Source organism: Asterias rubens, chromosome 6 (genome assembly GCF_902459465.1).
Source record: "Asterias rubens chromosome 6, eAstRub1.3, whole genome shotgun sequence".
Classification (NCBI taxonomy): Eukaryota; Metazoa; Echinodermata; class Asteroidea; order Forcipulatida; family Asteriidae; genus Asterias; species Asterias rubens.
The window spans coordinates 8,914,835-8,937,104 of record NC_047067.1 but is presented as its reverse complement, the minus strand read 5'-3'; the positions used below and the strand labels follow the sequence as shown (position 1 = coordinate 8,937,104).

General features: G+C 38.6%; 1 protein-coding gene across 2 annotated transcripts; it reads left to right on the top strand.

The window, feature by feature from the left end:
- The first annotated feature begins 1,557 nt into the window (after positions 1 to 1,557).
- On the top strand, positions 1,558 to 21,440 carry LOC117291721 (mitochondrial uncoupling protein 3-like). 2 transcript variants are annotated; one of them, XM_033773585.1, is made up of 7 exons: positions 1,558 to 1,687; positions 11,004 to 11,226; positions 12,134 to 12,548; positions 13,224 to 13,452; positions 15,519 to 15,728; positions 16,680 to 16,962; positions 17,993 to 21,440. In XM_033773585.1, the coding sequence occupies exons 3-7, from the start codon at positions 12,423 to 12,425 to the stop codon at positions 18,093 to 18,095; spliced, it is 951 nt and encodes a 316-aa protein (XP_033629476.1). In that variant the 5' UTR covers positions 1,558 to 1,687; positions 11,004 to 11,226; positions 12,134 to 12,422; the 3' UTR covers positions 18,096 to 21,440. The 2 variants fall into 2 exon arrangements, with proteins under 2 accessions (XP_033629476.1, XP_033629477.1); XM_033773586.1 differs by lacking the exon at positions 1,558 to 1,687 and adding an exon at positions 7,609 to 7,784.
- Positions 21,441 to 22,270: the final 830 nt, after the last annotated feature.

Below are 22,270 nucleotides of genomic sequence, written 5' to 3'. Positions count from 1 at the left end.
TTTCTGTTGCAATGTTGTTTAGGTTAAACCAGTGCAACCACTTGACGAGACTATAATTCCACCCCACAGCATACACACAGTGAGTCACAGCCAAGGGTTTTTGCAAACCCGTGCCACACAAATACGAAACAGCTTCAAGCCAGTGTGAAAAATCTCATCAATTTTTTAAGCATTGTCGATAGGCAAGCCGAACAATGAGATTTACCATGCACACCCCCAGCCTGCCTATTTTGTGAAGAAGAAAAAAACCTAATCTGTTGATCATCAGTGGGGGTTTAAAAAATAGTTCGATTGAAACTCCGCCGGTCTTCATCAGAACTAACTCCAGCTGGCAATTTTGTTTCGTACCACAGGCTGGCCATCGCAGACACGCATAATGTATTGGCGCTTTCCCGGATCCCTTCACTGTTGACCCCCTGTTGACGAAGCATCATAATCAAACAAACTGGGGCTCTGTACCATTCTTTTTAAACAATTTTGAAATTTGACAAAGATGCAGATGTCAAAATTGTGACGATTGACGAAGACACAAATATTTATCTTCTATTAAGCAAAAAATGAGATTGAGAAGTACACCAGTCGCAAATTGTACAGTTGTAACTGAGTTGACATGCTAATTTGGATGGTAACCTTATTCTGGCAAGCGACATTGTTGTTCTTAAGCTACAACTTTTTGTGCTAAGCAGCTCTATTAAATTGGGCCCACTATGGTATAATAAATACCGTATAATATAGTTGAGATAAAACCGAAAGAAGACGTGACCATATGCAGTATATCGCAATCGATCTGAATGTTTAGAGGAGTTGACTCCTGTTTTCACGGCCCATTGGCACCAAGCTTGAAGGTCAGAGGATATCGATGGCTCTACTGGCGGAGGAGGGAAAGTGGGCCGATTTAATATTATCGTACGACTCGGTGGTTTCGATGGCTTCATTTTATTGCATCATTTCAGGAACTGCTGATCGTCAGCTGATATGCCTGTATGATCATGTGACACACCGTGTCTACTTTCTTTGCCAACAAACAAAGAAGGCTATTGACAATATTCATCGGAATGATCTTTGATCGGTTGTAAAGCAAAAAAAGGGTATGACAAATTAAATAAAACATGATAAAACCATGTTGCTCAATGATAAAACCAACAAAATGCTAGACTGCACTGGTGCTATTCTATAAACAAATTGTCATAGTCAAATTTGTCTATACTGACTACAGTGCAGAGTCCAAACATAAAGGTCCCGATCAGAAAAGCAAAAAGAACAGGCAAAGGTTAATTTTTCTAGTCATCACTATCCGGGTCCATTGCAACATAAAAACCTTTTGTATTCGAAACGATCGGGACTTGTTTATTTTGCTGAAGTAAAGACGTCATTCGTCACACCCACAAAACGTGTACGCTGATTGGTCTATAAGGGACACACCTCCAAATTATTCAGCTGGTGGTGGGGTCATTGAGGCCAGTGTTTCGACATAGTCACTGGTACCCGTGTTACTGTCTACCAGCCAAATCGGATTAGCGTTTTATGTATTGTATGTGTACATCCCGTGACATATGTATACTGTGTATGTACATGACGTTTGCAACAGTGGATATTTACTGCAGTGTAATTATTTTACTGGTGGTCCCTATTTTCTTCCAAAGACTTTCCATCGAAGTTATTCTGAAGTCAGTTCTTCGAAAAGCAGGTAAGTGCTCTTTCGGGGGTTAAGAGTAACTTGAACCATCCTGAACAGACTCTTACATTTCTTTTGAGTTGTGGGAAGAGGCTAAAAATGAACACGAAAGTAACAAAATGGGTTGGTTGACATTCCACTTCACAACTATGTTCATCAATTCAAAATACCAGGGATACGAGGGGAAACAACCAAAAATTCACTCAAGTCAGCCATAAAGCTCGGGCCTTCAAAGATTCATTCTTCGTATCAACTGTTAAACTCTGGAACTCACTCTCGTCGGCTGCTGTGAACAGCACAACCCTAGCTAAATTCAAGGGACATATAAGCAACAACAAATACATGTAGTAGGTAGTCTATTTCCACACGCAGTGCGCAAGTTAGCGTAGATGTATCCGGCAGGATATTTTGCTGACTGAACCAATGGAGAGATGGAGATGAGACAAATCTTGGTTGTTTATTGCCAGACTAGGCTAGACTAGAGAGTGAGAGACCAAACTAAACGCGTTAAATTAAAATGCCAGTCCCTGTGTTTACTGTTCGGTCACTAGTCACATCCTGGATTTGGGTACTTTTTGTAACACAAAACACATTGTCCACAGATTTACATTAAACTTCCACAGTTTGATGATAATAATGATAGTAGAAAGCGTACCTTAAAATCTTAGTCATTTTAGTTGCTGAATTTTCTCTTACAGTTTACACGTCTCTTAACGTTTTAAGGGATTAATCTTCTTTACTCTTTGGGTTGTCGAGTTTGTGGGACACTCTGCTGAAGTCCTCCAAAAATCGACAAGTTCTGGAAAGAAAATCGATATGGTTTATCGCGATTCAGAATCGCAATGCGTTATGGGTAGGCAGATGGGGCATTTGCTACCGCGTTGTATGTTGTCAACCACAACGTGCGCATGCATGGCCTATATGTTTGTGTGGGTTCAACAGCACCCTCTTTTGATATTACGCTATTTGCGATAAACTTTATGGCATGGATTGGGGTTCTAAATTGTATCTTTTTGACCTAGCTATAGTTAACCCAAAGGTTAGGTTTTGAATAACTCTTGAACTGGAGGTAGAATGCTTGAACTATGGAGGTTCGTTCCGCTATCGTCTACGTTCGTGAGAAGACGATGTATAGCGAAATAATCTCATACTATTCATAGTTCTAGGAGTATGTTCCGAATTGTTGTTCTTGTATCATAATATTTTATTATTTTCTATTTAGTTGGTTCGCATGGTTTTACCACCATGGTCATCAGACCAATAGAGCAAGTATATGGTCAGACTTAATAAGAATGATGGTAATTCTCTCCCTATTCCTCATCCTTGGTGGTGTTGTTCCAAAATTGTGATCCATCCTGCTCACTCAACTAAATTGTTACGTAAATTGTAGACGGGACCAGGGCTGGTTCAAATTATGATTTCTTCTCTTTGGGCACAGTTTGCAAAATTCAAGCCAGCTGGATTGTTAGATCAAAGAACTTTAATCGTAACCCTCCATACTCTCTATTGAATTTTGATACACAAGATCTAGTCCATTTTGAATTCTTCATTGATCAGCAAGGATCAATCTTTTTATATGACTGGACTGGATTCATTTTGTTTCCTAGCCTTGTGTACAGTAACTGTACAAGGATTACAACCTGTTTGCAACCAAACTGCAGATCTGCTTCTATCGTATCAGTTTGATGATTTGATCAGTAAACTTTGGACAAGGACGAGCCCACTTAAGCGGTCTCGCTGATTGGTCAACCAGATAACACACCTCTAAATGACTGTCAGATTATGCGCACCAGCTGTTGATCAGTATCCTTGCCAGATGCTGATTAGTAAAGAACACAAAAAACAATATTCAACATAGAGTTGTTTTTGCCACGCCTGGTATTTGCTTTTTACTCAGGGTTTGTTGTCCTACGTGGTCCCTTTTTTCTGTTTGTAGGGACCCTCAGTAATATCTGTAGAGTTAAGGTTAATGGATGTCTTTTGTTTACTTAATTGTTAATAAAATTTGATTGATTAAACAGTGTAGGTGTGCATGGTATTATTGGAGACGATAGTAAAACCATAAACTGTTGAAAAACATGCAGAAAATCAAAGCAGAGGAGACTTTGTTTTATTTTGGAGAGAATAGAACTAGCGATTGCAAACAACTTGCCATCCAAAAGGACCGGTGGTATAAATACACAAATTATGGCCTGTTCCATGTTTGAAATGTTGTGGTTCAAGTGTGTAATTACTAATTAGCCTTCATTGTATAGTCTAGACGTACGTACTTGTTGTCTTTGTTATAAATAAATATACAGAATATTCTCCTTTTTCGCAAAGTGTTTCATTTACAATTTTGATCTACACACAAATTACACTTTAGTATTATCTGTGCTAGTGATACAAGGTTACATTGGTTGATTTGAGAGATTGTCCATTGTCTGCCTGGAGTGTGCAAATTAAAGGATCAAGCTGTTATCATTGATATTGACAAATTGGTATGATGTGAAATTTTGAAGGAATACAGATTTCTGCAAGTTCTAGACTGTATTATTACGCATGGAGGTGCATGGCTGAGTGGTTAAGAGCATCGAATTCAAGTTCTGGTGCAGTCACCGGAGCGAGGGTTCGAATCCCGGTCATGACACTTGTGTCCTTGAGCAAGATACATTACTATAATTGCTTCTCTTCACCCAGGGGCATAAATGGGTACCTGTGAGAGTAGAGGTTGATATTGTGTATGAAAAGCCCCAAGCGCCTTACAGGCAGCTCAGGGCTGTATACTCCCAAGGGAGCTGAGAAACATTACAGGGATGTTAGTGGCCCTGTGACCAGGGCACTAAGCGCATTGATACGGTTATTGTGAAATGCGCTATTATATAAGAATTTGTTGTTATTATTATTATTATTATTATAATGCATCCATAAAGGCAAGGTTTTCTGTAATGATCTTTAAAGCCATTGGACCCTTTCGGTAAACACTATTGTCCAAGGCCCACACTTCGTGTATCACAACTTCTATATCAAATAACAAACCTGTGAAAATTTAGGCTCAATCGGTCATCGGATTCTGGAGAAAATAACGGGAAAACCCGTGTATCCGCACGTTTCGCCGTGTCATAACATGCGTTTAAAATAAATCCGTAATTCTCGCTAACGAGAATTGATATTGTTTTACTGTTTTCTCAAAAAGTAAAGCATTTCATGCAATAATATTTCAAGGGAAGTCTTTCACCACTTACCCTGTAAGTTATTTGTAAATCTTTGAATTTTTTTTTTTTTTTCTGTACCAAAAGGGTCCAATGGCTTTAAAAAAAGAAGGAGTTTCACACTGCATACGGACAATAAAGGGAAATCCATTGTTTATAAATTTTGGTTTTACCCTTGTATACCCAGCACTTTCCCAAGTTCTGTGAACAAAATCACAAGCATAATAATTACTCACGTGGGATTCAAACCCACAACCTTTGCAATTCTAGAGCAGTGTCTTACATTACTAAGGTCTTATGGACTATAGACCACCAAGATTTCCAATTATCTAGCAATGCTCAAAGCAAACATCCAAACAGTCCCTTTAAGTGCTATTTCCTGAACTTTGACAGATGGTCTGTGTGGATTTCCTTTCGCTTCAAATCCTGTTGACCATTTTCTGACTGGTTGAGCAATTCAGCCAGCTTGCTATTTGTGTTTTAATAGCAATCCTACATTGAGGTAGCCCTCCATGCATCTACTTTGTTACTATCTGATCTTTCTTCCGCAAGCCAGACTTATCCCAGACCATGCAAAACTGTACAGGAAATTGTCTGCCATTTTTGTCAGACTATCTAAATACATTCGTACAGATTCATAGTACAGTCGACTCTTGCTATAACAACGTTGCTGGGACTGGCCAAATGCACACATCTTAAAGGCACTGGACACTATTAATAATTACTCAAAATCATTTTTTTGCATAAAATTTTACTTCTGTTATCGGTAACCAGCAATGGAGAACTGTCAATAGTATTAAACATTGTGAAAAACAGATCCCTCTGATAGAAGTTAGTTTTTTAGAAAGAGGTATTTTCTCACTAAAATCTTAAAATACTCCAGGCATGAAGCCTTTTTTAGGCAATTGCAAGCACACAAATTTGCGCAACAGGTGCGTTTTCTTTTTCATTATTTTCTTGCAACTTTGAAGACCTATTAAATCCAAATTTTCAAAGATAATTTATTGTATGCGGTGTTGACCTTTAAATCTCAAAATTACTTCAAGAGAAAGTGTCAGATTCTTTGAATGTGGCATATTGTTCCGCATGGAGCTGTGGGAGCTTTGTCGTGTTCTAAACAAACAAACAAACAAACAAACATTATTTTCCCAAAAGACCTAAATAGACCAAACATAAACTTCAGGCTTTGGCTACCTACAAAAACATCAACTTCAATTTGACTTAAAGAAACATTTATTTCCACATATCATCAAGAAAAGAAAGAAAAGTACAGACAATATTTGATTATCAAGGAAAGTTCCAATAAGTGGGGCTTTTCAAGGAACAACCTACAAAACTAAACAAAACAACAGCTCTTACAATAGATAAATTTAAACAAAATAACACCAACAACAAGTAGATGGTTTGGCCTACCATGCTGGAACCCCCTATGTGTGTTGACGTATGTTGATGTTGACTAGCAACATGAGATGTACGGTAATTCAATTGTGGTGAGGGGGCGGGGTCCAGTACAGTTAGGTAGGTTTTTTTAAAATGAGTTTATTGAACCGGCAAGTGGATTCAGCATATTCAGTTTGTGTTTTTCAAAAAGACTAAAAGAAAACTGACAACAATAGATGGCACTTCCCCTTTGCTCCTGTAAACCGTTCCAATGTGGTGATTGTCAAAGGTGATCCGTAGGGGGTGTACCATGGAGGTAGAACTAGCTGTACTTTATAAGTCACACACTGACAAGTTACTACAATTACTGATACATTGTGTAAATTTGAGCTACGTGCCAGCCATGTCAGCTTCACCTACTGGATCCAGAATGAATTTTTTTATACAGGATTTGGTATTTGTGTCCAACTTTGCTGGAAATCGAAAAACACACCCAGACACCACTCTGGTTAACACTACGACTAGAACTACTGGTTGAGTTGTTAGTTCACTGGACAATCCATAGGCTATTTTGATATGCCTGAACTACATTGCACTATGAAAGTTTTAATGAATCAACAACTGGTACAATTATATACACACAAAAATCAATCAGAAATGTCAGTAAATTGAAAGTACATGTCTCATTTGTACCAATCCCCTTCAACCATTGAGGAATAGATTTGTATGTGGTACTGTCAAACTCAAAGTCAAGAGTGGCATACAATTTGGAAAAATTGCTATTCTATGAGTATGATGGGCTGTATAAAAAAAAAACCAAGTGTGGCCACCTGTCTTATTTAAATACATGTAGATTAAATTTAAAATGTACAAATGTAGTGCAGGTTAATCAACCATAGGAAAGGACCCTAATGGTTTAATGGTGTAATGCAAAAAGTCAGACTCATGGCCTGACCATAGGGCAAGCTTGACTCATGGGCCTGTTTACGGACTGCTCTTTTATGCAAAAATATCTCTAACCACTTCCTCTATGCCTATTAAACTGAACACTTCCTTACACCATGGACCCTGGATCCTCCATACCATGTACAACCATAGAGAGATTCTTTACCATAGAGAAAGGACCAACAACTGTTGTGTTTCTACATTTGAATACAATCCTAGTCTACAATGCTCTTTGCCCTGTTTATGTGTGTCTCTCTATGGGTATACTGTAACTGTGCCAGGAGTAGCTTTGTTTATGAGGCCCTGCCAGCTGGCTGGATGATGATGCAATCATCTTGACCCCTGGAGGTCACGATCATCACAGAGGCTGGGTGGGGAGTCTGGCTTGAGCTGCATTGTCAAATGTCAATGGTGCATTGAGAGCTGCTCTACAGTCATACAGCATAATAACCATTTAGGAGAGCAAGGACTATGGTCCCATATTACATGTTCTCAGGTACTATGTGTTTTGTGCAGATGGGTTCACAGTGTTGAATGTTGTTGTGTGGGAGTCGGCTTTGGTGAATCATTTCTCGCAGGTGTTTACTGCACCGGTAAGACTAAGATCTTGTTTTGCTTTGAATAAATTATTTTTCTACAACCAAGATAAGATGGAGGCATCGTTTATTCACCTGATTTAAGGACTTTATAAAAAAAAATACTTGAGCCTTTATAATATTTTTCTTGAGAGAAGTAAAGCGGTCACCACAAGGAGAAATGTGTGTTTTGTCTAACTTTGTATTTCTGCTGATCTTTAAAGCATCCTGAATTGTAACATCTGAAACTGAGAGGTTCGAGGTCTAGAATAAAGGGGGAACACAAGCCTGCAAGGAATTTGTCAAGGTCTTTCACATTTTTGTCAACAATCATCAAATTATCTTTGGTAAATTAAAGTATTTGTTGGGCAGGATTTAATATGAATGTTGTAACAATCTGTTAAGATTTATCAGTCTCCGACTACGGAGAATAACGATCAAGCAAATGGTGTAAATTTGAAGCTGTCAGACGGACCTACGGTAATTGGAGACTTTTGAGACGCTGACGGCAGCAGACATAACAGTTCTATTTTGAGGCTCTGAGCATGCTCGCACATTTGCGCATAGGTCTGAGAATGCACACTACTGCTGGCAAGAACTTTGAAGATGGACACTCCAAAAGTCAGGCCACATGTTGTACTAGATGTTTTTAAGTGATGGTCTGCCGATCATTCTTCAAAATGATTCAAAAGTGCGTTTGTTTAGAAAATGAAACAACACTTGGGGAAACAATTTCACTAAATGCCTTTGGAATAACATGGAGGTAGAAATTATGAAAATAAGGTTTTTTCCGTAACAGCAACTTCGGCTAGTGACAGCTACAGCTTGATCGCATGCGTCTCCCTATTCTTTAATGCTAGCAGACGTGCTGTTGGTTTAAATGGCAAAGCTAGTCTTTGAACAAAGAAGTATTTACAAAATTTAAGTATTTCATTTCAAAAAATTTTTCCCTAACTGATTGTTATTAATCAGCATAGAGCAAGGACCTAAGAGCTTTAAATCATTTGATTAAGCTAGCTGTATACTCCCCACCAGGGAGCTGAGATGGTTTAAGGAGTAGGCCCAGTGACCAGGGGTAATAATGTGAAGCGCTTTGGGACGCCCTCCGGGTGTGAAAAGCGCTATATAAAAACGGGTTATTATTATTATTATTAAATCCCCAGGCATCTCTGTGGATATTTCTAACCCATGACCCCCACCCCCTTTGTCTTTAACCACAAGACCAAAGAGCTCAGCCAGTAATGTCAGTTCGAGTCTTGTAATTTTACAGCATACTTTGATGTCCATGCGCTGTGTTGTCAATTTTGCAATTGAGGGAACTGTAAAGCAGGGTGATTGTACTGCATTTTTTCTTCACATCACATTTGATTAACTTGACTCGCATTTTATAAGCCAGTAATTGCTTTATCTTGTATGTTCGTGTAGATGGCAAATTGCGTTATGTTTGAATGCGCTCAGAATGAGATGAGCTGTGGTGTCATCATGCAAACTCAAGCAAGGGAGAATGCACATTTATAATCACTAAATCACAGCAGGGGGGAGGGGGGTGGTGAAGGAAGTATAGAAAGAAACGTTAGTGCACACGGTGCCTGATCTATCCAGTCGCTGTACGAATGTAAAGTGATGTAAAAAAAAACCTTAAAGGGACACAGGTCTTTGGTAATTACACCAAAAAAGAGTTGCCACAAAAATTTACTTGTAAGAAGCACCGTAGATGTATCAGGCCTGTATGCTTCGTTTTTGAAAAGGCAAGGGCACCAAGGCATTTTCTCCTTGGTAAGGAGCACCCTATGAGTAAATTGTTAATTTCTACTGGAGTGTTTCAAGGGCACCCAGGGCAAAAGGGAGCATCGGGACAATCATCTTCATTGCCTTTGTGAATTATCGGGCGGGACTTGTTGAGAAACAATTCCCTATAAGGAATTCGGCTGTTTTTTAAAAAAGAGAGGTACTCAAGATTTCAATTTGAGAAATTTTTCTGCATGAAAACTTTTTATAGGTTGTGTAATCAAATTACAGATTAATCTACCTGTGTGGCCATAACCGCTCCAGATATTTGACAAATATGTTTTCACACATTTGTTGTATGTCTACATTACTAAGGTTACAACAATACAACAGTTTCGAAACCAACAATTTTTTATCAGAAAGTAGACACTTTATTCTGCTGAAACTTTCATATTATTTGTAATGTATTGTCTGTATAATTTTGCCTTATAAATCAGCTACTGACAAAAACCAATCTGTGACCCTACCTTTAAAGTGGGCACTGCTTGCTATAGGCATGGGCCTAAAGCAAGGCTTTAGGAAATACGTACTCTAATGGATGGTATGAGTTAATTGCTACATGTTACTGATTAAATTTGATGTGCATTGCATTGTGTTTGTCATTGAGTGAATGTGGTATACATTAATTACAATAATTATTCAACGTTAATTAAAAGGGAATGCGCACTGCCTCTAAATTTTATGAGGTAGCATAGATTTGCTGATTATCCAGACAAAAAATATTGATTGATTTTTAGGCAAAGCGAATTGACATTGAAAATGCACTTGACATCAATGTCTAAAGTGCTAAATTTCCTAAGCACTTAGTTTTAGCATGGTTGTAAAATGTGCTCAATGTTTGACAAGAATTTGCAAAAGATCATGGGGCCAAGAATGCTTTAAAGGCAGTGGACACTATTGGTAATTGTCAAAGACTAGCCTTCACAGATGGTGTATCTCAACATATGCATAAAATAACAAACCTGTGAAAATTTGAGCTCAATCGGTCATCGAAGTTGCAAGATAATAGTGAAAGAAACATAACCTTTCTCACACGAAGTTGTGTGCGTTTAGATGGTTGATTTCGAGACCTCAAGTTCTAAACTTGAGGTCTCGAAATCAAATTCGTGGAAAATTACTTCTTTCTCGAAAACTATGGCACTTCAGAGGGAGCCGTTTCTCACAATGTTTTATACTATCAACCTCTCCCCATTACTTGTAATCAAGAAAGGTTTTATGATAACAATTATTTTCAGAAATTACCAATAGTGTCCACTGCCTTTAATGTCCCATGTAATGGACAATGCAATTATGGTACTCAAGGACACAAGCCCTGGTGAGACCTCACCTTGAGGTCGATATCTCATACCTATACGCCAAATTTATAATAAAACACAAGGGAAAACTGACTGGGTAAATTTTGTATTTATTTTGACCAAAAAAAATTTGTTTGTTTGTTGTGCATTTCAGATTTTTCATCCGGCAGAGTTGAGAAAGAATCGAGCAAAACTCCAATGGCAAGCGAAAACCGGAGTAATTTTAGCGACGGATTTGACGAATCAAGCTGCAGAGCGAGTGATCAGGAATCACCAAATCACAGAAATCAAGAGAATAATCGGCAGTAGGTGGTACTGAGGGACAGCGTCCAGTTTGACTGTATATATATATAGAGAGTTTTTTTCTTGAAATTTTGGTAAGTTCCATGAAAAATAAAACAATTAATTACCAATATGCAATGATGTATACCCTACTAGGCCATTCTCAAATAGCGATCATTAGAAGAGAGCTCCAGCCGTCGATTTCACCAAACTCTTCCTCACTTAGGACTAATCATAGTACTTAGGATCAGTTTTAAAAAAGGCATACAACGCATTGAACCCATCCTAAGTTAGGGCGAGTTACTCGTCCTAAATTGAGATAGGATTAATCCTAACATTTCGTGATTCGGCTGCAAGCATGTATGCTTCATTTTTAAAACGGCAAGGGCAACAATAAAGGGCACCCCATTAGGAAATTAACCAATTCTATTGGAGCATTTCAAGGGCACCGAGGCAATCTCTGTTGCTAAAAATAAAAAAATAAATATCAAAGTCTTATGGCGCACGTATCTACCAAACAAGGTACTCAAGGCGCTGACAAATTTTCAGAAAGATAGGTTATTGCAGTGATGAATTCTGAGACCCAATTTTTTAGCACCTTATAAGGGTTTACAAGGTGCTACGGGGCATACAGCAGCCACAGCCAGGAACACCGGGACGAATCCCTTGTCTTTTCAATAAGTTTACTGGGTTCTTTTACATGCGTTGCACAACATAAGGGACCAACGGCTTTACGTCCCATCTGAAGTATGGGGCTCACTCGTAGCTGCCTCGTCATTGTTATGTTTTATTACGGATACTCTTTCCTTTGTTGAAGCCCCCATATTGTTAATTTTCAATTTTTATTATACTATTACTCTCTGCATTTGATGTATACATACAGTTATTTATTAAATAGTTAATCGTTATGAATCCTGATAAATTCAAGTTATTGAATCTGGAAGCCCATTTTAAAGTTAAACTTTTTCTCTTCTACTTTCTATTCTCTTTTACCTTCTACAGAAAGGTCAGATTTAATACCTCAAAATAGTGCAATACTAACTTTTTATAAGAAAATAGAATTTGTATTAAAATAGAAAAATAAACCAAAAAAAGCATTTAATGCGTTCTACATATTCCTAACCTTGGAAGACGCACAATCGCACACACGCACACAAAAACAAAAACAACGAAAAACAAAAACTGCCTTAATTTTTTTACTGTGTACATTGCGAACAGTATTTTGTAAAAATTTGCTAAAATTTGAAGTTTTCACAAAAGTAAAGAAGAGGTATTATTTTCCGGCTTCAAAATGGTCGGGTTTGCACCTACGGATATTCCCCCAACGATAGGGATGAAGCTCTTTAGTGCAGGACTGGCTGCCTGTATAGCGGACGCTGGCACGTTCCCCTTGGATACCGCAAAGGTCAGGTTGCAGGTAAGAAGGGGGGTCAGGTTGGGGGTAAGAAGAGGGTCAGGTTGGGGGTAAGAAGAGGGTCAGGTTGGGGGGTAAGAAGGGGGGGGATCAAAGAAGGGGGTCGGGTTGGGGGTAAGAGAGGGGGGTAGGTTGGGGGTAAGAAGGGGCAGTCAACAGTTTTCTCCTTGATTTAGCCCATACAACTTAATAAAGTTTGAATTGTTTCATTATTTGAAATGTTGTGTTCATTTTTGCCCTGTGTTCATGTTTATTGCATGTCTGTACCTTTCATGTTTTGGGGGCAGACTGAACCTTTAGGTTATATGAAAATTAACATTTTCTCCTCAGTCTTAATTTTGCCTTCTCCATATCATTTTGTATCTCTTTTGTGTGTATTTTTAATGAACTTGTGGAGAGCGATTTAAACCTTACAAGCTTTGCTTCTTTATGGGTCCCCCACAGTTTCATGAATGTCAATGCTTATTATTCATTTAATTAATCTTATCAAACAACTATTAATTTCTTAATTTCCAACTAACATTGCCTTTGATTTGATATTGATTATGATTTTGATACTGTGGAAATAAACTGATTGATTGATTGATTGATTGATTGATTGATTGATTGATTGATTGATTGATTGATTGATTGAAAATAAGAACTAAATACGAAAGTTTTTGTTTTCCACCTGATCAGATTCAAGGAGAGAGTTCATCCGCCCAGTCCAAGTCCTTCTCCTTCGCCAAAGCCAAATCAGAAAGGTCGCACTTCAAGTACCGTGGAATCTTTGGCACGATCAGCACCATCATACGCCAGGAGGGTCCGCGCAGCTTGTATAATGGTCTGGTGGCGGGCTTACAACGACAGATGTGTTTTGCGTCGATCAGGATCGGTCTTTATGATTCTGTCAAACAGGTGTACTCAGGTACTGCTCACGCTCACGGTGGGTTAAATCGTGTCCTTCATTTATTGCTCCTCATCATCGCTACCTTTTTAAAGCACATCCATCGCTCTGGCTCTCTGGCTTGCAATCTAAGATCACCATTGAGAAGTCACCATTTAATAAAAGGCACCTGTCTATGAGGAAGTTTGTGGGCGAATGTTTAGTCGACCAAGTGATTGACCGCAGACAAGCAGTGTACATGTGCAGTGACGCACTCACTTAAGCTACTCGTTTGAAAGTCTGGTCAACCACTGTAAACACTCTAATGCCTTTCGCCTATTTGCTATAATGTCATGTTTCCCTCTGCGCTTTACACATCATAGCATGGAATAGGCTATTGGGACCACTAAAGAAACCATGGTCCTGGGGCTGGTTTCAAATGGTCGAAGACAGAAGTCAACCAATGGTCGACCAGCCTTGGCCCGATCAAACATAGTCAACATTTTAGTAAACCAATGGTCGAACAGCCTTGGCCCGATCAAACATAGTCAACCTTTTAGTAAACCATAGTGCAGCTCAAACTTGCTCTATGTTTGTGACACTTGAGCCCTTGTTTTGAAATTCTTCATCAAGCTGTGTGTTATCTAGCAGAATGGTTTAAGTCATGCTTACCTCTACTGACCCCACTGTTTAGTAGAGGTTAAGTTTCATCCATCATCAAATGCTTCCTCTCTTCTTCGAATGATCAGATATATTTCACATCAAATTCTACTCTGGTATAGCATGCTGTTTTCATCCCATGCTGTTGACCACTGTTTTAATCAAAGCACTTTGCAGTGAAGCCATTTACGGTTTGACAAAATTTCACTGCACTTTTTCGATAATATGATATCTAGGAGAAATTATGTCGACATACATTATTAAAGAATAATTGCTGGCGTTGAAGTTCAAACCTGCCAGACTATTCCAAACAAGTCATTTAGGAAAACAGTAATAAAAATCTCATAAATGAGACTTGTTTGGTCTTTGAACAGTAGGGACACCAATTGCAAAACATGTGAAGTTCTCGTTTTAAACACCAATTTCAAACTTTGTGCAATTTAAAACCAATTAACAAATTTAAGAAACTCTCGTTGAAAAAAAATGTGTAATTTCTCTTACTTCAAATAATAAAGAAGAGAAATAAGAAAAAATTGATATAGCAAAGGCGGGCAGGAAGTGTTAAACCAGTATACAGTACGTGAAATCCTCTATGTTTAAACCATATTGATAGAACACTACGATCATCAACAAGATGACATGACAGAACTGAAACTGTTGTTGCTAGCCAGGTGGAATAATCTATTTCCTCCAGAGGGATGGAGCTAGGGTATGATGAGAGAGCAAAGAAGGATTTGAGTTGACCCTTTATTTCTATTAAGAATTTTGGTGACACGAGGCATTTTACTGGAAACAATTTCCAGGCAATCTACAAGAAGGAAGGCACTCACATTTGAATGTTCACATATTTTTCTGTAAATGGTCACTGTAAATGGTGGTTATCTGCTGTTTGATATCAAATAAATATAATTACTCATGTGCTACCAATGTGGTCCCGTAGCATGCACTGCAGTTGGTTGCCTCCAAGTTCCCTTTAAAAGTTGTCTTGTGTGACAATGCCTTAAAGGAAGCCATCAAAGTTGAAGATGTCCTCTCTTGCTTGTGCTTCCCTTCATAATACCTAGCTCATGATTAGTTTATAAATGTCTGCACATGGTTGCTCTGTACAGGCACAAGTTCTGGGCCTTTTTTCTCAAAGTTGCTTTAAGCAGATAATGTGGTTTGACAATTTTCTGCGTGGAAAATAACAATGGTCAAAGATGGTACTTGTGTCATGGTAACCATATCTTGGAGACTGGATAAAAATTAAACTTACATCGTTTGAGAAAAAGTCATTTGAACTCTTAGGTGAGAACTGAGAATTAGAAAATCAAAATGTACTTAGGAATTACTTCTACGTTCAAACAATTTAAAGAAAATGCTATGAAAACATTCCTGCTGAAAAAAAATTGCTACATTTGTTAACTCCTATGTGACTTAATGTCCCACTGTCAATTATCGTCCTAAAGGTTACACTGGAACAAATATAATGACAAAAATCCTTGCCGGGATTACAACGGGAGCTATGGCAGTGTCGTTTGCCCAGCCGACGGACGTGGTCAAAGTGCGCATGCAGGCACAGACAAACATTGACCCCACAAAGCCCAAGAGGTACACAGGAGCAATGCATGCCTATCGGACGATAGCAAGAGACGAAGGGATGAGGGGATTATGGAAGGGTAGGTATTCAAGTCAAGTCAAGTCAACATTTATTTCATACTCCTCATTACGAGATATAACGTATACAATATTACCAAAAGTTTACCCTGCCTTTAATATATCTCTAAATTCAAGCACTTCTGCTTCTCTGAATCCTAAACCAGAATGATAGTACATGCTTTCACTGAAAAAGGCAGTTGACACTATTGGTTATTTTTCAATATAATTATTAGCATAAAGCCTTACTTGGTAATAAGTAATGGGGAGCTGTTGATGGTACAAAACATTGTGAGAAACGGCTCCCTCTAAAGTAACATAGTTTTCGAAAAAGAAGTAATTTGCCAGGAATTTGATTTCGAGACCTCGGATTTAGAATCAAGCATCTGAAAGCACACAACTTTGTGTGACAATGGTGTTTTTTCTTTCATTATTATCTCGCAACTTTGACGACCGATTAAGCTCAAACTTTCACAGGTTTGTTATTTTATGCATATGTTGAGATGCTCCAAGTGAGAAGACTGGTCTTAGAAAATTACCAATAGTGTCCAGTGTCTTTAAGAAAATTCTTTAAATTTGTGCAAGACCATTTAAAATCAAGTGTGTACTTTGCGGTTATTTATGTTGACTTAATGTTAGACAATGCTATGGTCACTGCCAGTGCCAAAACATGTAAGTAACCAGGTCGAAATTCCAGTTGAACCTAGTTAAACTGGAACTAGTTGAAACCAGTTGATAAACTAGTTAAACACAGTTAAAACCAGTTGGTTTAATATGGAAAATGGACAGAAACCAACTGGTTTATAATTTCAACCTAGTTGAACACAGTTAAACCTAGTCCAAACCAGTTGGTTAATATGGAAAATGGACGAGTTTGGTCACTTTCCAGTTGAACCAGTTGACCCCAGTTAACTAGGTTCAACTGGAATTTTTACCTGGGTAACCACTTTAAAAAGTCACATTTTTATTTTCAGGAACTATGCCCAATGTCACACGTAATGCTGTGGTCAACGCCAGCGAACTCGTTGCCTACGACATGATCAAAGAGCGCATCCTTAGAACGGGTCTCATGGCCGACATGTTCCCGCTGCACTTTGTGTCTGCGTTCGGCGCTGGGTTTGTAGCGACATGTTGTGTCTCCCCTGTCGACGTCGTCAAAACGAGGTACATGAACTCACCCCCTGGACAGTACAAGGGCGCCATCGATGTTGCCGTCAAGATGTTTAGAGAAGGTGGACCGGTTGCATTTTATAAAGGGTTAGTAGTATTAAAACAACTTCATGAAAATGATATTTGAAACGAAAAGACATGAAAAGACCCCAATGCGTTGTACAGGCATGAAACTATCTCAATGAGCATGAACAACATAATATACAAAACAATGCATTACAAAACGTTATTGCTGAGCACTTGGCAATAATCACCTTGCAATTGACACCACACGCTCAAAAGCGCTCTCACTGGGGTCAAAAAGCGCTCTCACTGGGGTCAAAAAGCGCTCTCACTGGGGTCAAAAAGCGCTCTCACTGGGGTAAAAAAGCGCTCTCACTGGGGTCAAAAAGCGCTCTTAATGAGGTCATAGGAGTTAAAGCCATTGGACCCTTTTGGTTCAGAAAAAAAAATAAAAGTTCACAGATTTACAAATAACTTACAGGGTTTACAGAAGGCAATGGTGAAAGACTTTTCTTGAAATATTATTCCATGAAATGCTTTACTTTTTGAGAAAACAGCAAAACAATATAAATTTACGTTAACGAGAATTACGGATTTATTTTAAACACATGTCATGACACGGCGAAACGCGTGGAAACAAGGGTGGGTTTTTCCGTTGTTTTCTCCCTACTCCGATGACCGATTGAGCCTAAATTTTCACAGGTTTGTTATTTGATATAGAAGTTGTGGTACACAAAGTGTGGGCCTTGGCCATCACTGTTTACCGAAAGGGTCCAATGGCTTTAAATCATTGGGTTCGTCAAACTGTGTGCCTGAGCTCACATCCCTTGTGCCGCATGATGCATAGTGTCTATTAATCCGCTTTGATTGTTCAAGTTGTAGATACCCATAGACCTTTTCGCAAATACCATTGTGCAAGCGCAGACTGTTGAATGAGGTGCATTGTGGGATAGACATGGATCAAATTTGGATACCAGCTAGACCACAATGCACCTAATTCCAAGCTTTACGCTTGCGCCCCAGTATTTCCGAAAAGACGGTCTATGGGGATACATACATGTACATGGTGGGTTTTTGTCCACACTGACCTTTTTAACAATTATTTCAATTCCAGATTCATGCCCAACTTTGTACGTCTGGGCTCTTGGAATGTGGCCATGTTTGTCTGCTATGAGCAACTGAAGAGAGTCTGTGTGAACGTCGTCAACAATAACTAGAAGGAGATCGAGGAGGCTCCCGATGATGACAACAACCCTCAAAGCCAATAGGGTGAGCGTGTTCGGCATCTGTACTTCTCTGAAATTACATGATTTGGACTTGTATATTTAAGCATTGACTTGGTTGCAGTAGGTTTGATAAATGATAAGTAAAGCTTGGTACAGAGTTTTTGTTATGGTATAACCTTGCTCTATGGTACAACTGGTAATTGATATTAACAGGTATACAGCATTGGTTAACTCGCAGTCACAGGCGCTGACTGGTGTGTATGTAAATGAAGCAATCAGTAGCACCCCGAAAATCCCTAAATGAATGCGCCTCATTTTTAACCGCATGAGGGCGCTCTCAATAGTATTTTTATCATTTCCGTGGGGGTATACGCGATTCGCCCTGCACAGTTTTAATGGGCGTTCTTTCACTTTTGTTGCGCCATAGATTTAAGTTGCCTTAGAGTTGGAGTTGTAATGGCTCCTTTAAAGGTCTTATTGTCAATGATGGATATGATGTATGTGGTGGTAGTGTGTTCCAGTCATATATAACTGTTTTGGGTATAAATGAATAGACCCCCGGAAGTGATGCAATTATGTTTGAGAGCGTCCTCACACGGTCAGACATACAGCGCATTGAACACCGTGATAGACATTATATATACAAAAAACAGGAAGATTGTGGCTGCTATTTTGAAAGCTGCATTGTGCCAACGTTTTTGCTGTGAGTGCACATGACCCAAAGTGAATATGGCCACCAGTTGCTATTTTGATATTGAGAATTGCTTCTGTTGTTATATCCGCACTCTGGCCATTACAAGGGAGGTGCTGACTCGGTTGAACAGTTCGATCTTTAACGGGACAATTTGATCTATAACAAGTTAGTTTGATCTATAATGGATCGGTTTGATCTTTAACGGGTCAGTTTGATCTATATCGGGTCAGTTTGATCTGTAATGGATCAGTATGATCTTTAATGCGTCAGGTTGATCTATAATGGGTCAGTTTGATCTGTAATGGATCAGTTTGATCTATAACACGTCAGTTTGATCTTTAACAGGTCAGTTTGATCTATAAAGGGTCAATGTCAGATCGTAAGATGGGAATGAATCGATGCTCAATCTGTCAATTCCCTGTATGCCACCTCGGTCCTATTTCACAGAGGTTCTTATGCAGAAAAAATGCTCAGCGAAACAAAATTTTGCTTACCAGAATAAGGTTGCCATCCAAACCACCATGTCACATGTACAATTTGTGACTGGTATCCTGCTTGTTAATGCTTAGCAGAGAGTTGTTGAATGCAAAGAAAATTCTGCTTAAGCAGCTCCACGAAATTGGGCCCTGGGGTTTTGTTTTTGTCAGATTTCATCAAGCATCAGGGTGTGTACATTTCTTTTTAACTTAAATATGAATTGATCGATGTTTAACTTTTTTAAATAACTGATATCAGTGAGGCCAGTAATTTGGCCATTATTTTAAGAAAGTTATTACCCTCAGAACCGCAATTAAGGGGAAGTAGTAGGATCCAGGAGCCTTTTTGTTATTTTTCTCAAATTTGTTTTGACATCGTGGACCTTTCTGTGGCTCTTAGCTTTGGCTTAGTCTCTGACTTCTGCATTCAGGTATATAACTGTTATGTTGATCGTTTGATTCCCTCTTGTTTTCTGCAATAATAGAAAACATAAACACTTTAAAAATAACTAGGTAAAGCTCGCCCTGTCCCTTTTTTTCCCAGTTCTAAGTTGCATATAAGTATCTTTGTATTAGCTTTGACAGTCAATTTGAACCCTAGTGTTGGAAGTTTTGAACAAGCCAAAGGAGCACACATTGCAGCTCTAGATACAGTGCAGCTGAAACCCTAAGCTAGTGGCAGAGACCAAGTCGGAGCCCAAACTAGAATCAAAGCTGAATCCCATTTAATGGTTTGTAAGTACATACTTAATACTGGTGCTTTTCAAAGTTGATGTAATGATGATGCCAGGCACTTCAGAAACCAGACAATGTACATGTACTACCTTAGGGCATGTTTTTGTTTTTTTTAACTTTCATGTTATAGACAATCGTTCATAGACCATTTCACACATACTCATTTCTCAAGCGTTAACTGTTGAATGAGGTGCATGCTGGTCGCTAGCTAGACCAACAAGCTCCTCATTCCATGCCCAATGCGGCGTACCTAATATTGGATAAGGGCTATGCCATGTGCACAGGCATAGTCTTGTTAAGCATGAGCGTGGTTAACTTGTTTCATTTTAACATACTAATCTGCTCTTCTGCTTTTGCAGAGTATGAAACATTACAGAAATGATTTTTTGCCAATAAAACAGTTGCTGGCACTGTTAGCACTCAGCGTAATCCACCGTTTACATACGTTGAAAAACCTGTAGAAGTTTGAGATCAATCGACCCTGGACCTGGAATATGTTTCTATATAACCAAAACATAGTAAATGGCCTGACATTTGGACCCTAGCAGAGTCTTTCTCGAAGGCTAAAAAAATATACGTATATAAAAATCAGATTGAGTTATTTTTCTATTAATATAATTGGTCTAGACAAATTTTTGTGTGAGTTTGTGTTGTTCTGTTTTTAAAGTATATGCGCAACTGTTGTTAGTGTGGTTTCAATGTACATGTATAAGTATTATTACAGAGTTTATCATATCATAAGATTTTAGTTAACTCTGTTGGATTTTTTTAATCAGAAGAGATTGTGTTGATCCACAAGTTAATAAGTTAGAGCCCAAAGTGCCTGTAATTTGCATAAAACCATTTGCATATTGGGTAACTTCAACGATGCAGTGAAGGCAGAAGGGTAGTTTTTGTCGATGTGTAAAAATAGTTATAAATGAATAAATTATCATTAAAAAGAAGATTAACACAACTCAGGGTGCTGGCTTTAAGTGAAATGAGATTTTCCTGCCAGTCCTGAGAAGCCTCAATTCATAGACATGAAAGATTGGACATTATTCTTGAATATTAAACTTTCTAGTAGGATATCATACTTACTCCTTACTGTGGCCCTTTTCAAAACTATGGCTTCTGCTTCAGATTCAGCTCAGGCTAGCTTGGCGCTTAGGGCTTCAGACGAGAGGTCGAGCTCTAGCCGAATCTAAAGCCGAAGCCGTGTTTTCAAAAAGGCAGTCTCCTGTCATGGTGAATCAGTTTGATTCTATGCACCATATCCATAAATAGCGCTCACCAATATTTAGGAGGAATTTATTTTCGTACGGTAGTATGAATTAACATGAATTCACAAGTAATCATACTCTCAATGCTCTTCCTTGTTGTGTGTCTGCAAGGGTTTTGATTGTTTGTTTGTGTGCTTGTTTGTTTGGGTGTTGGTTGTTTTTTTCTTTTTTCGGTTTGTTGGGGGTGTTTGTTGGTTGTTGTTTTTTTTTTTGGGGGGGGGGTTGTTGGGGGTGACGTGGTGTTTGTTTGTGTGTTTGGTATTTTGTGATTGTCTTGGTTTTTTTTGGGGGGTGTTGACTTTTGTTATTGGTTTGTTGGGTTTAGTTTGTTTGTTTGTTTGTCTGTCTGTCTGTCTGTCTGTCTGTCTGTCTGTCTGTCTGTCTGTCTGTCTGTCTGTCTGTCTGTCTGTCTGTCTGTCTGTCTGTCTGTCTGCCTGCCTGCCTGTCTGTCTGTCTGTCTGTCTGTCTGTCTGTCTGTTTGTTTGTTTGTTTGTTTGTGTGTCTGTGTGTCTGTCTGTGTGTCTGTGTGTCTGTGTGTTTGTGTGTTTGTGTGTTTGTTTGTTTGTTTGTTTGTTTGTTTGTTTGTTTGTTTGTTTGTTTGTTTGTTTGTTTTTGTTTGGTTTTTTTTTATTTTGTGATTGTCTTGTTTTCTTGGTTTGGTTGTTGTTGACTTTTGTATTGGTTTGTTTGGTTTAATTGTTTGTTTGCTTGTTTGTTTGTTTGCTTGTTTGTTTGTTTGTTTGTTTGTTTGTTTGTTTGGTGTTGTTGTTGTGTTTTTGGGTTTGTGGGGATAGGTTCACTTTAAGTCAGTCCCCAGGAGCTTTAAATATTTATAAACCAGATTTAGAATAGTTTGAAAACAAAAGAAAAACCTATAGTTTGTCCTATTTGGGATTTAAATTTGCAGTTATTCAGGATATGTTTTATATGTGGTTTATTTCTGCCTGAAATGTTAGGCCTATAGAGCCTGGTGAGCGGCCGAAAACGGTTGTCACATAG